At 36.1% G+C, this 14,291-nt stretch overlaps 1 protein-coding gene across 1 annotated transcript in view; it reads left to right on the forward strand.

Moving 5' to 3' along the window:
* The window catches only part of CFAP47 (cilia and flagella associated protein 47), a 487,004-nt gene that overhangs the window by 264,249 nt on the left and 208,464 nt on the right, over positions 1-14,291 (forward strand). The window contains 2 exon segments of the mRNA XM_059910362.1: positions 10,750-10,861; positions 11,605-11,831. Of these exon segments, the coding sequence (XP_059766345.1) occupies positions 10,750-10,861; positions 11,605-11,831 (339 nt within the window).

Consider the following 14,291-nt stretch of genomic DNA (forward strand, 5'->3'; position numbering starts at 1 on the left):
ATCCATTCGTCTGTTGATGGGCATTTAGGTTGCTTCCATGACCTGGCTATTGTAAATAGTGCTGCAATGAACATTCGGGTGCATGTGTCTTTTTGAATTACGGTTTTCTCTGGGTATATGCCCAGTAGTGGGATTGCTGGGTCATATGGTAATTCTATTTTTAGTTTTTTAAGGAACCTCCATATTGTTCTCCATAGTGGCTGTATCAATTTACATTCCCACCAACAGTGCAAGAGTGTTCCCTTTTCTCCACACCCTCTCCAGCATTTGTTGTTTGTAGATTTTCTGATGATGCCCATTCTAACAGGAGTGAGGTGATACCTCATTGTAGTTTTGATTTGCATTTCTCTAATAATTAGTGATGTTGAGCATCTTTTCATGTGCTTCGTGGCCGTCTGTATGTCTTCTTTGGAGAAATGTCTATTTAGGTCTTCTGCCCATTTTTGGATTGGGGTGTTTGTTTCTTTGATATTGAGCTGAATGAGCTGTTTATATATTTTGGAGATTAATCCTTTGTCCGTTGATTCATTTGCAAATATTTTCTCCCATTCTGAGGGTTGTCTTTTTGTCTTGTTTATGGTTTCCTTTGCTGTGCAAAAGCTTTGAAGTTTCATTAGGTCCCATTGCCTTCCAGAAAGACACTGCCATGTGTTGATTTGAGGAAGGAATTTATAACCCCCAGGAGATAGTCCCAAATGTATAAGTTATGTATCAGTTATGTACTATATTGAATGCATATTCAATGAAATAATGGTAACTGGAAAGAGGTATTATATTGACCTGTTTTCTATAGGATTATTTACACCTGAAAAATAGTATAGCTTCTTAAACATGTAAAAAATAGTTTAATTTTACACTGAAAATGACCATTTAGGAAGAAAAAATGCTATTTTATAGTAATGCTAAATCTTGTTCTTCATTTCTTTTAAAAAAGTTTAGGGTTTAACTGAATTCATCTATATCAAAATTTGTGAAAAATAATAACTATAGTGTGACCAATAGTTAAAATGTTTCACAATCCCTTTTTTTAATATCAATTTATTATATAGCCCTAGAAAAATGCTAGGGTTAATTCTCAATAGCATGGTAAGGAGTTTGATTTTATTCTTCAGATTTTTTTTTTTTTTTTTGCCCACGCCTCACGGCTTGCGGGATCTTAGTTCCCCAACCAGAGATTGAACCCAGGCCCTCAGCAGTGAAAGCACCAAGTCCTAACTACTGGACCTCCAGGGAACTCCCATTATTCTTTTAATTAGACTATTTGAATATTAATATTTACTTCCGTAAATTTTATCTAAATTAATCAAAATATAATTACATTTAACGTGGTATCTCAGTTTATTAAAAGTCTTTTGATTACATATATTTTGTTCTTATCAGAAAAAATATTAAGAAAAACAATGATCATGAAATTATATTGCTATCAATTGAGAAATAATGCCCCTAATCTAAAGTATTGCATTGAATTACAATTACTTAAGTGGGGAAACACATCTATTAATTTACACGTTCAATTTTATTGCTAATTATATTGAAAAATGCAATTACACGCTTAAATAGATAATCAAACATCCAAGTCCACCTAGTTAGCTCCTTTTCTTATTGAATGTGTGATAACTGCCTTGCCATTAAGAACCACCTGTTGAAAACTGTAAAGTAATTAGGCCCCAATTTGATAGCTGTCCATGTGTGAAACAGAAACATTTCTACTAAAACTGCTATCAAGGGTCAGCCATTTGTTTCATTTTGGCTGTTCCTTTTGAACTTTCAAATAAAACGAAATGACTTATGTAATAGCTGTTTGAAAGTGGAAACAGTTTTACAGAACTTCCATCAGTGTTCGTAGAAATTCCTCAATTAGGGGAAAATCTACAGAAGCCCTAAAAATTCATGCTCTTAAATGTAGAAATCCAAAGAGATTTCTGCTCATGCGTAGACAGGGGCAGATTGAATGGAGGAACCTGGAGCAGAATCATGACCCAGTCCCTGAGGAAATGCACTTTCTGAGAGAAGGGGTTGACAGACCCCCACACAGAGCACACAAACACTGCACAGCACAAAGCCATGTACTGACACAACCCTGGGACTCTGTCTTCACAGTGGTGCCCATGTGAACATCTGCTCTGTATAGTCCTAGGTTCCAAAGTCAGAAACCACCCACATTGCTGGAATCATCCTTATGAGACAGGCAGGGGCATCAGGCAGGGATCCTTGACATGGGGCCTGGGTTAAGAGTGGACTCCATCTGTAGCTACTTACTGTGGCCTGGCCAGCCCTTTTCCACCAACACATGAGCCTTTTTATTGAACCACACCAGACTCCTTCTCCCCCCCAGTAGTTTTATCTTCTAGTCCTACATTGTCCTTTTTCTGTCTACAGAATTTGGTCAAAACAAATAGAAACCAAAGTCCATATCTTGCTGACTTGAGGAAGTGGGAGTCAGAATCCCTGAGCAACTTATGCAATGCAGATTGGTCCTGTTCCACACCAAAGAGAGCTCCAGCCTTGCCAGGTCAAATCAAGAGTTGAGAGGGCAAGGGTGCCCACTGCCTGGTAGAAGACCCCGCAAGGTCTTCTTGTTGATTTATGGTTTACAACAATTTAGTCTAAGGCCGTGCCATACCAGTTGTTAAATATATTGTATGTCACTCTGTCCATCTCCCTTAGATTTGCGTAAATAAGTGGAACCCCTCGCGTGACTTTTTGCACCGTCACTTGTCTCATTCTCCCTCAGTCTCTCTGTCTCTGCTGATGCAGAGATTAAGCTGGCAGTCTCTGTTATGTATATTTGTAACTATTCTGCAATCAGTGTGCAAGGTTTTCAATCATAATTTAAGGTGCAGACTTAAATAATACTGATTTTTGCGTAATTTTACAGACTGTCAAGGTAAAAACCTTAAATTATATTATGCTAAAGTGTTTGTATAATTTAACATTTAGGCAAACTAACTTCAGTTTTATGAAAGTTATTTTTATAGCTGGAGGGACCGAGTATTATTTGCGGGTGGTTTCTTTTATTTTCCATGATTTTTAACAGCAAACCACATTTCATTCGCCCTTTGATTTTTCTTTCGATTTGTTACAACTGCATTTTTTTTTCTATTGGTAACTACACTCCTTCCCACAGACCATACCCCTGATTTGTTCCCTGGGAAACATAGAGAAGATGAAATCCCGTCTGGCTCATAAACACTTTGAAACATTTATTAACCACAGGATGCCTGCTGGCAATATGGGGGCAGGTTAGGTGAACTTTGAAGTTTTCACCAATGTGGTAAATGTTCTCAAAGATATGCATAGCTTGAGCCCCTCCACACTGCAAGGCCTTCTCCTGCTTCACCTACCTTCCTTGCCTCTGTTACTGTGAAACCACCAGCATACAATAAGCACTGCAGCCTTTTTCAAGAAAAATATGAGAAGAAAATCTGAAAATGAGAATTTTGTACCCAATGGTAGTTATTTATTTTCGGGGGTCTCCTCTGGGCTCCTTATCAATGATACAACCAATTAGTCTGTAAAGATTCCGCATACCTCTGGGGTACCAGTATGTTAGCTCCAGGAGACTGCACTTCAAATGACATGTAAAATTATGAGGAAACAGTAATTCCTATTTTCCCAAATCCATGTTAACTTTATGGACCCTCTCATCCTTTTGTTCTTATTGAGATATAATTGACAGATAACATTGTGTAATTTTGAGGTGTACACCATGTTGGTTTGATACATTTCTATATGGCAATATGATTACCACAGTCACGTTAGCTAATGCCTTTATCACATCACACAATTATTGTTTCTTTTTTGTGTTGAGAACAATTAAGATCTAGGATCTTAGCAACTTTGAAGTTTATAAAATACTATTTTTGACTATAATTACTGTGCTATGCATTAGATCTCCCGAACTTATTTATCTGATAGTTGCAAGTTTGGAACCCTCTCCTTCTTGAAGGAAACTGTAGAATATGGAGTATGGCTTCTTGTAAGTTTTAAAATTTGACACCCTCAAGCTATATTCTCAGTAATTTCGTTTTATCATTCAGTTCACTCCTCCCAACACAGTTTAATTCACCAACTGTATAAAGCCAAATTTCTAGGTATGGAGAGAGTGAACACACAGAAAAGGCAGGAACACTGAACTCAAGAGGGACTTATATTCCAGTGGAGAAAACAAACCTGCACAAGGCTGGCTCAGCTCACACAGAAACTTTGTGTTAATTTGAAGTAGGTGCTCCCTCCAGGTTTACAAAACATGCTTGCTGAACTTATGGCACATTCATAAGAATTAGAAAAATACATTCCTTCCTTCGATGGATGCAACCTTATGCTGGGACGACCTTGCCCTCAACAAAATGCCCCTTGAAAGATACACTCTTTTCTTGTGTGCGTGGTGTCCTGGAACGTGTCCACTCATTTCTATAACATAGATTGTGACCATTTCTAGAATAGAGGGAAGAATGCATAACAGAGGCAGGGATAATTGATTAATAGAGGTGTTTGGGTAAGAAGGATGAGTAGAAATTTGCCAATAAACAGAGTTTGGGGAGAGAAGTGTGCTCAGGAGAAGATTCTAAGAACGTTAGGTAAAAGAACTAAGCGTGACATTTCATGAATACTTGAATTGCCAATTCTGAGAATGGAATGTTGGAAATGACAGAAAATGGGTTGGATGGGTAAGTCAGACTGATAATGAGGAGGGCAGTGAATTTTAAGTTGAATAACTTAATTTATTATTATTGAAAGCGGGAACCCAGTAGAAGGTATTGAGCATAGGCGTGATCTGATTTCATTTTGTTTTAGAAAGCATCTCTGGAGCCAAAACAGAGAGTAGATTAAGAGTTGGAGACAGAAACTGGTGACTGAGAGACTGGCTAGGAGACTCTTGCAGTCTATTACACTACTCCACACACCTCCATTTTCTACTGCCCTCTGCTTTTCACTTACTAGCCGTCAAATAGAAGGATGTGAGAAGCAGTGGGGAAAGAAGAGGTGATGATGTCGGATTTGGGGAAAAGAAGGGGACAAGAGAGAACTGTGAAGAATATTGTTATAAAGATCAGTCTTAATGGCAGTTTCAGTGATGTTCACACTTGAAGGGAAAGCAAATTTTCATTTATCAATACTTGCAGAGCAAATTGGTGGCAAAAAATTTGAATAGAAACTTCTGAAAAATATGGTGATAAAGGCAAAGAGAGATTGTTAATCTCATTGCCACAGTAGCTTCTAGAGTCTAGGCCCAGCTTCCTGTTTATTTGAGAGATGTTTTCCTACAACATACCATGTGTTTTTATTAAACAATCAGTTCGTATTTTATGCCATTTAAATATATGTTGCCTTCTCAAAATGTCTGTGGAATAATCTCTCAGGCATGCAATTAACAATGTGTTAAAACTGTGTTAAAAAAGTTGAAATTTTTAGTGCAGGCATATAAATCTTTTCATATGCCTTCTTCTCACCCTCACTGAATCTCCTAGCTCAATCATTCTATGAAAAGTAGTATTTTAAAAGAACAGCAATTATTCTTACTGATCAGTTTCATTTTATAATTATTACAAAGTCAAGTAAATAGTCACGTACAGTGATTAATGATCTCTCTCTAGTGTATGAAATTTAACATTTTAGAATTTTAGCTTAGGTCTCACTTGCCTGTTTAGTCATCAAAGTAATATAATATTGTTCAGCCAATTCAAATACACAAATTATAAAACCTAGCAAGATCTAGTTCCAATATAAGAGAATAAGTAAAATTTAAGACCTGTGAAACAACATGGGGACTTGATTTTCTGTCTAGAAATGCTTTTTTTTTTTTTTTTTTTTAAGATTGAGGCTGTTTGTATCTGGAGGGCATCCATAACTTGGCCAAGGTTACCCAGCTAATTAGTGGCAGAGCTGGGATTAAAACTTTCCTGCCAATTTAGTGTTTGTGTTCTTCCTTTCTGGGTCATTAACAGCTGGTCTTCTTGTAAAGTTGCATGAACTGTATTGTTTGAGGACTGCATTTAACTAGATACATAGGAAGAACAAAATCTCTTTTGTGAGGGTTTCTTACAGTTGACAGTGGGCATTGGCATCTTTCTGGAAAATATAAATTCAAGTAAACATGCCGACTGGAAAATATAAAATTAAGAGCAGAAAGGAAATTTAATAGGTGACTATTAGAATAGCTCACATTGACAACTACCTATTATGCGTCAGATAATAGGTACTGATGCATACTGTCAGTATTCTTGTCACTGCCTCTACACTTGAAATGAAAAGTGCATCTCCACTTTAAAAGAGTTCTTTATTGCATTTGTATTCTTCCCTGGTCTGATTTTATTTCAAGAAAAGTGGAGGGAAATAATTAAATGATACTACAAATGATTTCCCTAAATAATTTGCTGGAACAGGCATTATTTTCAATTAAATTGTTTCTTTTTAATAAAAAAGAACTTTGAAAGTGAACAAGTTAGACAAAATACTTTTTTGAGAAACGATAACATATTGTCTGTTTAAGATGTAGAGTTGAATTGAATGGAGTCTTAGTAACTGATATTTCAAGTGGCTAATCAATGGCCAGGAAGCTGTTTATAATTTACATTTTAGAAAAATATTCTGGAAAATAACAGTTTACTCCTTTTGTATTAAACCCTGTGAGTTGGTATTCATTTTCATGGCGTAGACAAGCTATATAGATCTGGTTTCATTCAGGTACACATTAAAAAAATGCAATTATTATAACTCTATACTCACCAAGTCTAATTTCTTATGAAGACTATGTCGACACAAATCATCAATTAACAATCTATAGTAGGAATAGAAAAGAGTTTTATTTGAGCTAAACTGAGGACTGTAGCCTGGGACACAGATTCAAGAGGCACTTGAATTGTGTTCTCCCAGACTACAAAATGTGGGAGGCTAATATAGGCAAAAATCAAAAAGTTACATAAGCTGTTTGTCAAGAATTAGGATTGGAGCTGGCAAGAAGTAAGGATCTTGTTAAGCAAGGATTGGTTTGGAGTCTGAAGTGTTTTCACAGTTACAAGAGGAGACCTTGAGACCATAATGTTGCAGCTGGCAGCTGCTAGCAGGTATTGTTTTGAGAATGGCTTGTGGTGTCCTTAAGTTTGAAACAGTTCAGAAAGGTCGAGTTCTCAGTGATGCAGCAATGTGTCTGAAACTACATCCGCAATAGCCACCCGCATCCATTTTGAATGCCTGAACCACAATTACTCCAATGATTTTTATTCTTTTCTTTAATGGTTAAGGCAGATGTAAAATTCATGTTTCACAGGCCATAAGACAGGCTATTCTAGTTAGCATAAAGTTTGAGCCAAATCATATATAAGCCAGAATGATTTCCCCATACCTCAACATGTGAAAATTTCTTCTATCAACTACACTTTGGGTAAAACAACTGATTTTTAGATAAAAATAAACATGAGAAAAAAATTAAAAGTAAAATTTTAACATATTGTTTTCTCCAGTCTCTGGTGAACTGATACATTTGCACTCCAATTATCATTGAAAAAAAATTTTTTGGCCGCACTGTGCAGCTTGCGGGATCTGAAAATTTTATAACGTTAGTATCGATCACTGGGTTGTATGTAGTAAAACACACACATACACAGTAAACACATTTCAGATTGCTAGCTTGCATTTATGTTTGAAAAGTACATGGCTGCTTGGTAAAAATTACTATATGAAAATTATATATAATATACTATTTATTACCAGGAGTGCACAGATTTAAATGCTAAGCAATTTAAAACATTCAAAGTTTTCCATATTCCATTTTTCAGCAGGAACTAAAGATAATTGTGGATTGTAATTAATAAAATTGTATTGAACATTATCATGAAAGTACAAGACAAAATTAATTTTATTATAAACAAATCTAATTTGGGGAGGGATAATGAAGCTTTAAATAAATTGTCCTCACAATCAGAAATTGTTCATTCTTATATTGTTTCCAGATTTTTACTTCACTTGTTATCAAAGATATTTACAATATTTTGGTATATTTTTATTATGTAATCAGTTTACTTTTATATCATTTATGTGTGTATTGCTTGTTCAAAGATATCTTTGGAATAGTCTCTCAAACATACAGTTGAGATTATTTTAAGACTGTGGAACAGTTCAAACTAGTTACAATCCCAGCTTCGAAGTTAGGTTTCCTTTTGCTTGCCTGGTAGTTAGTTGCATGCCTGTTACAAGCCCATTCTGGTACAAGATTATCCATTGTGTGGCTTAAACCTAAATTTGTCAGTCCATGTTTTCACTCATCCTCTCAAGTCTTGGCTCCACCCTAGATCTTGTTTTTGGTTTTTTCTTAAGTTAATTTTTATTTTAAACCCTCAGGTGATTTACATGCACGTGAAATTTGGGAAGCCTGCTCTCACTCCATTTAAATGGATCTCTTAAGTGCCGGTACGTGCCAGGCAAAGGGTTAGAGATTATTCTAAAGATGTCTTTGAACAAGCAACGTATATGTAAATGATATAAAAGTAGACTAATCACATAATAAAAATATACCAAAAAATTATAATATCTTAGATGACAAGTGAAATGGCAACAATTGTTGCATTACCTCCTGTAGTCTCACCACATCTTTACTATCTTTCTACTTCTTAAAATATCAGCATTAAAAAAAAAGGCTTTCAGACAGAGAAAGACAAATACTGTATGATATCACTTATATGTGGAATCTAAAAAATACAACAAATGAATGAATATAACAAAAAGAAACAGACTCACAGATACAAAGAGCAAACTAGTGGTTACCAGTGGGAAGAGGGAAGGGGAAGGGGTAATATAGGGGTAGGCGATTAAGAGGCACAAACTACTATGTATAAAATAAATAAGCTGCAAGGATATATTGTACTACACAAGGAATAGAGCCAGTATTTTATAATAATTATAAATGGAGTATAACCTTTAAAAATTGTGAATCACTGTGTTGTACACCTGAAACTTATATTAATATTGTAAATCAAATATACCTTAACTTAAAAAAAGAAAAAGAAACAAAGAAAAGACTGTATTATGGAAAATATAAAATACACAGAATTGTAGAAATAAAACTGTAGTAAATCACCCCCTGTATCCTTTGCTCAGTTTCAGCAGTGCATTGCCAAGCAAGTTTCATGAAGCAAATCCCAGTCATCACAACATTTTATCCACAGATAATTCAGGAAGTGTCTCTACAACAAAAAGACTCTGGGTTTGTTTTTTGTTTTGTTTTGTTTTTTTGACATAACTGTGATACCATTACTACTAAAAATATCGTAATTTTTTTTAATAGCATCAAAAATCAAGGCATTCTTCGTATTTCCCTGATTGTCTCATTATTGTTTTTATGTTTGTTTGTTTGTTTTTATCATTTCATTTTAAGTTTCTTTGTTTGAAATACAGGGGAGGAAAAATAATCTTCCCTCTACTCCTCTGAGTTCTTCTTGACTAAGACCCCTGTAATAAAAGACAGATTAACAAGAGAAAAACGGAAGTGTATTAACATGGATACCTCATATATACATGGGAGATACCCAAGGAAAAAGGAGTTAATTCCTTGAGGTGGCTTAGAATTCAGGCTTAAATACCATCTTAATAAGGAAAGGGGAGGGGGGGATGTCAGCCACTTAGAGGAGAGTAAATGATTTTTAGGAAAAATGAATAGGCCCTTAGAAGAGTAGATAAAAGATATGATAGTTTGTGACAACGTTTGGTTGTGGTGTCAACTTCTAGTCTCTTCTTGTGACAAGGGTCAATCTTCCCTAGTTGATGAAACTCTCAGGGAGGGGATTTATGACAATCGAGTTCCTTTTGGAGGATCTGTCTTAGGCAGATAAGGGAAGTTCAGAGAAAGCTCTCCCTGTTTTTCAGGTGCCTACAGCTCAAAAGAATCAATATACCAAAGCAGCATATTTTGTTGTGGCACATCCTGAACTCCTACAGTCATGTTTTGGGATAGCATAGTCTGCTACACTGAAGAATCAAGATCTAGATGATATTTATCCATTGTGATTGTATGATATGTCTTTTGAGACTTTCTCCCTCTCCTTTTTCATTTAATCTCTGGGTTCCTAACATAAAAGTGTTGTTCATCCCATTTTATAGAGGAAGAAACTGGAACTCAGAGATTCAGTAAACTTGCCTGAGGCTTATTAGTAGGTAGTAAGTGCCAGTGCCAGAATTAAAACCAGGCTTGTCCACCTCTGTTGGTCTTTCCCTATATCATGTTGTTGCCCTTGCATTGTTCCCACTTTTATTTTCATGCTCTCTGTTCAGTCTTTTGTACTTCTTGCCTAATCACTTATTCTAAAGGATCTTCAGACCATCACATGCACATTTTGAAACCCCCCACTTTAAAATATAGACTCTTAGGGACTCAGACACCCTGCAAAAATGATGTCACTCCCTTCCAACAATAAATCACACAATGAAGGAAAAAATTTTCTCATTTGCTTGAATTCATTTGTTTTAAGCTAACAGTCTTCCAAGGATATTTGTACCTATAACGATCAACTGCTGTCAGTGCCGCCCTGAGACCTTCTCAATCCATCTCTGTTCTGGTTGCATGCAAAGTTTCCTTCATACTATATTAGGGCTGTATTTAATCCTTCCCTTTCTCCACCCATTTAGGGCCTATGTTGCTTAGTAATGCACGATACATGTTTCTATAGTACAAAGATTTTTCTCATAGGTGAAAGATTTATCCTAATTTTTTTCTGAGCTTTTAAAATTTAATATTATTATGTGGTTGTGTTTTAGATTGGAGAATTAATATATGTTTTGGAAGGAATAGGTATGATCCCCTTGCCTTCCAGATTCTTTCTGATGGATTCTTCAACTCCGCTTGACCACAGCAGTTCTCCAGAAGAAGGTAGAGTATCCGTGCATTTTATTTCATTTCTAATGTTGAAGGATGGTACCATTCCTCATATAGTCACCTAAGCACCCTCACAGCACATTTTTCCAATATATAATTACATTTCTGAAGGCTCCCTTTTAACTTTATTATGTCAGCATACATGGAATAGAGTACCATTTTAACAGTTAAGAAAATGTCGATGGTGATTCTTTTTTAAATCTTTATTTTTTTTAGTCTTCAGGTAAATATTATAATTTGGCATTCAAAATATTTACTCTGCAAAATTTTCCATTTTCCAAGTAACTTGGAAATAACTACAATGTCAAATTCTATAATATAACCTGTACTTCTACCCAGTGTTCTATTTTAAAGTGTAAGGTTATTACTGAAAGAAAATGGCAGTTCTTGCCCGTCCTTGAGAGATGTCTTTCTTTACATTTCTTTCTGTTCCTCCTACCTTCTAATCACTGATAGGAGCACAATGGCCACTGGAGTTTTTAGCAAGTTGATGATGTTTCTACGAAAGAACCACTTGACTAGAACCCTTTGTAGAGAAAAATATCTTTAATTCCTGAAGACTTACTCTTGAATTACTGAATTAGGACTACTAAAAATGTGTTGCCTATTTCCTTCTACTCTGGTTAATAAAGGCCATAACTGCAGTGTTATATTTCAGACCTCCCAAGTCCATCCTGGATAACAACGTCAAGGGCGTAACTGATCATTGCAATCATGAATGTTTTTGCTTCCCCTAGTGCTTAATAAGGAATATCCAGTTCTGTATTTGAAATGTAAGCTCCGTCAAATCCTGGATGTGGACTTTAAATTGTCACTGACTAATGAAGCCAAGGAGAAGGCCTTGGCTTTTGCAGTACAGCAACAGATGTTGAAGATCGAGTATGAGAGAAGGTTGATCACGGGCACTCTGGAGAGCAGTAGCGTCCGCGTGGCCATCGCCCTCCTGGGGCTGACCAAGATCAAGGTGGGAATGGAGGACAGAGGATGTGCTGAAATTAGTCTCTCTTTAAAAATGTAGAGAGATCATAACAATGTTTTTACATATAAAAATGATGAAAGCTGCTTTTCCTCAGAAAGACAGTTCAGTAGCTTTTTTCCTTTTTACCTTGTTAAATAATAAATCTGAAACAAATTGTTCTGCTAGGTAATTTTAGGCATTACAGTATGGTTGATATTTCACAGTAGTTCTCAATTCTGACTCTGCATTGGGATGCCCTGGAGAGCTGATGCCAGTGCCCAGGTCCCACCAGAACAATTCAGTATCAATCTCTGGAAGGGAGTGAGTGGGGACATATTCTAAAAGTTGTCCAGGGTATTCTGTTGTTCATCCAGAGAGGATCATTTCTGGGGTCAGATTACCAGGCTGAGAATCCAGACTCTAACACTGTCCAGCTGTGTGACTGTGAGCTGGTAACTTAAAACTCCTCCAGCCTTGATTTTTACATTTGTAATAAGGAGATAATGGTCATTAATGAAAACTAAGTGAGATAATTATATAAATTTAGCACAGTACCTAGTATATAATAAGTGCTCTCTAGATGTATGGCATTGTTGCTGTTGTTACTGTAGACTCCATTATTACAGCTTGAACACTATCTTATAATTGAAATAAAGTACAGTCGAGCTCCACAGAGCCACCAAAGCAATTCTTCTAAAACGTAAACCTGCGCCCTTTGCTCCCCTGGCTTTTCCAGCTTGTGTCAGAATGAAAACCAACATCTTTACGGTGGTCTTCATGACCCTCCTGGTCAGGCCCATCCCCTTCCCTGACCTCAGCGTCTCCACTGGAGCCCATTTACTCCTGTCCCTCCCTGTGCACAGGCCTCCTTGCTGTTCTTCCAGCACCCGAGGAAGGCCTGCTCCCTGCGGCCTGTGCACATCTATCCTTTGTTGCTTTTCCCTGGACGTGAGAGGCTGCGTCCCTCAGTTACTTCAGGTCTGCTGGAATGCTACTGCTGAGGTTCTGCTTTACCAACTTGCATTTTTAAAAGAATCCCTTACTTCCACCAGCCACTCTCCAAACCCTAAACTTCTTTCAGTTTTCTCTGTAGGTAGCATTTACCATCTGAGAGTAGTATATTTATGTGTTTACTCTTTATCTCCAGCAAGGGAATTTGTGAGAAGATATTTGTTTAGTTAACTCTCATATCACCAGTGCCTAAAAAAGTGTGCACTATACCAAAGGTAGTCACTAAATCTTTGTTCACTGAAGGAATAAATAGTAATTTTTAGAATCCTGCTCGTTTAATGTTAGTCTTGGTTTACATAGGTTACAACAAAACCCTTGGCATTGTAGGGGTGATTTCTTTTTTTATTTGTCAGAATGCTAGAATGAATATAGTCTAAGCACCAATTTCTAACAATTTGTGGTGATATTTTATGGATGACCTGGATTTTTAAGTTCTGATAAGGTCAGAAATATCAAGGCCCAAGGCTCTGATATCCTCCAGACTGACCTGTACACACTGTGCATCTAAGAAGCCAATGGCTCTCTCTTCAGCTCATACCAAAATGCTTACTTCTACTATAGAGCAGTGCATTTGGGAAGGTTTATGTTCAACTTTCAGTGCACTATTACAATAAAAATGTTCAATAGGTGGCTTTTTTCAAAATTTATGCCTATTATAGTGCTCTCTCTCTCTCTTTCTCTCTCTCTTTTCTTTTAAATTGTCTTCATTCTTACCTCTTCTCCAAAATTTTATTTAAATGAAAAAATGCTTGAGGGAGATGGATTTTGTCTATGGATCCCTTTTCTATTATTTATGCATGTATATAGTTTCTATCTTTCTCCCTCTTCTTTAACTTTCTCCCTGGAACCCAGCACACTTTTTGTTTCTTATTGCATTTACCAAATTATGGTTTGTATATGATTTTTTTTTTTATTTACCTATTTTCCCCATCAGATTGTGAATTCCTAGAAATCTAAAAACTTTTGTCATGTGTTTTTTTGTCTATCCCTCAATGTCTTGTGCATGAGAAGTGCTGTCATTGTTTAATTGGATTGAACATGTACCTGACAAACAAATGGTACTTTAAACCTGTAGTCTTCGTTGTATAGGCTGATGTCAGTCCAGGTTGCCTCATAGCCTGATTTTTCACAAAGTCATCTTGCTGTTTACTTATCCTTATTTCCCTCCCACCTTTGCAGGATGGGTATATGTATGTCTCCACTTCTCCGAAACTGTTGGCGGAAATAGTAATAATTATTATTATTTATGATTAAATCTTGACTTCTTTAAAATTTAAATGTTTTAAGTAGTCTGTAAATTTAAAATGAAAAGTATTTTTTCACTTGAAGATTACAGTTTTCTTTGAAGTCTACAAATACCATGAATTTTTTTTTTATTTCAGCAAAAACTCTCTAAATGCAAAAAATAACTACAGAAGGGTTGACTATGCCAGTTTAAGAAAATCAGCTACACCA

Source organism: Balaenoptera ricei, chromosome X (genome assembly GCF_028023285.1).
Source record: "Balaenoptera ricei isolate mBalRic1 chromosome X, mBalRic1.hap2, whole genome shotgun sequence".
NCBI lineage: Eukaryota > Metazoa > Chordata > Mammalia > Artiodactyla > Balaenopteridae > Balaenoptera > Balaenoptera ricei.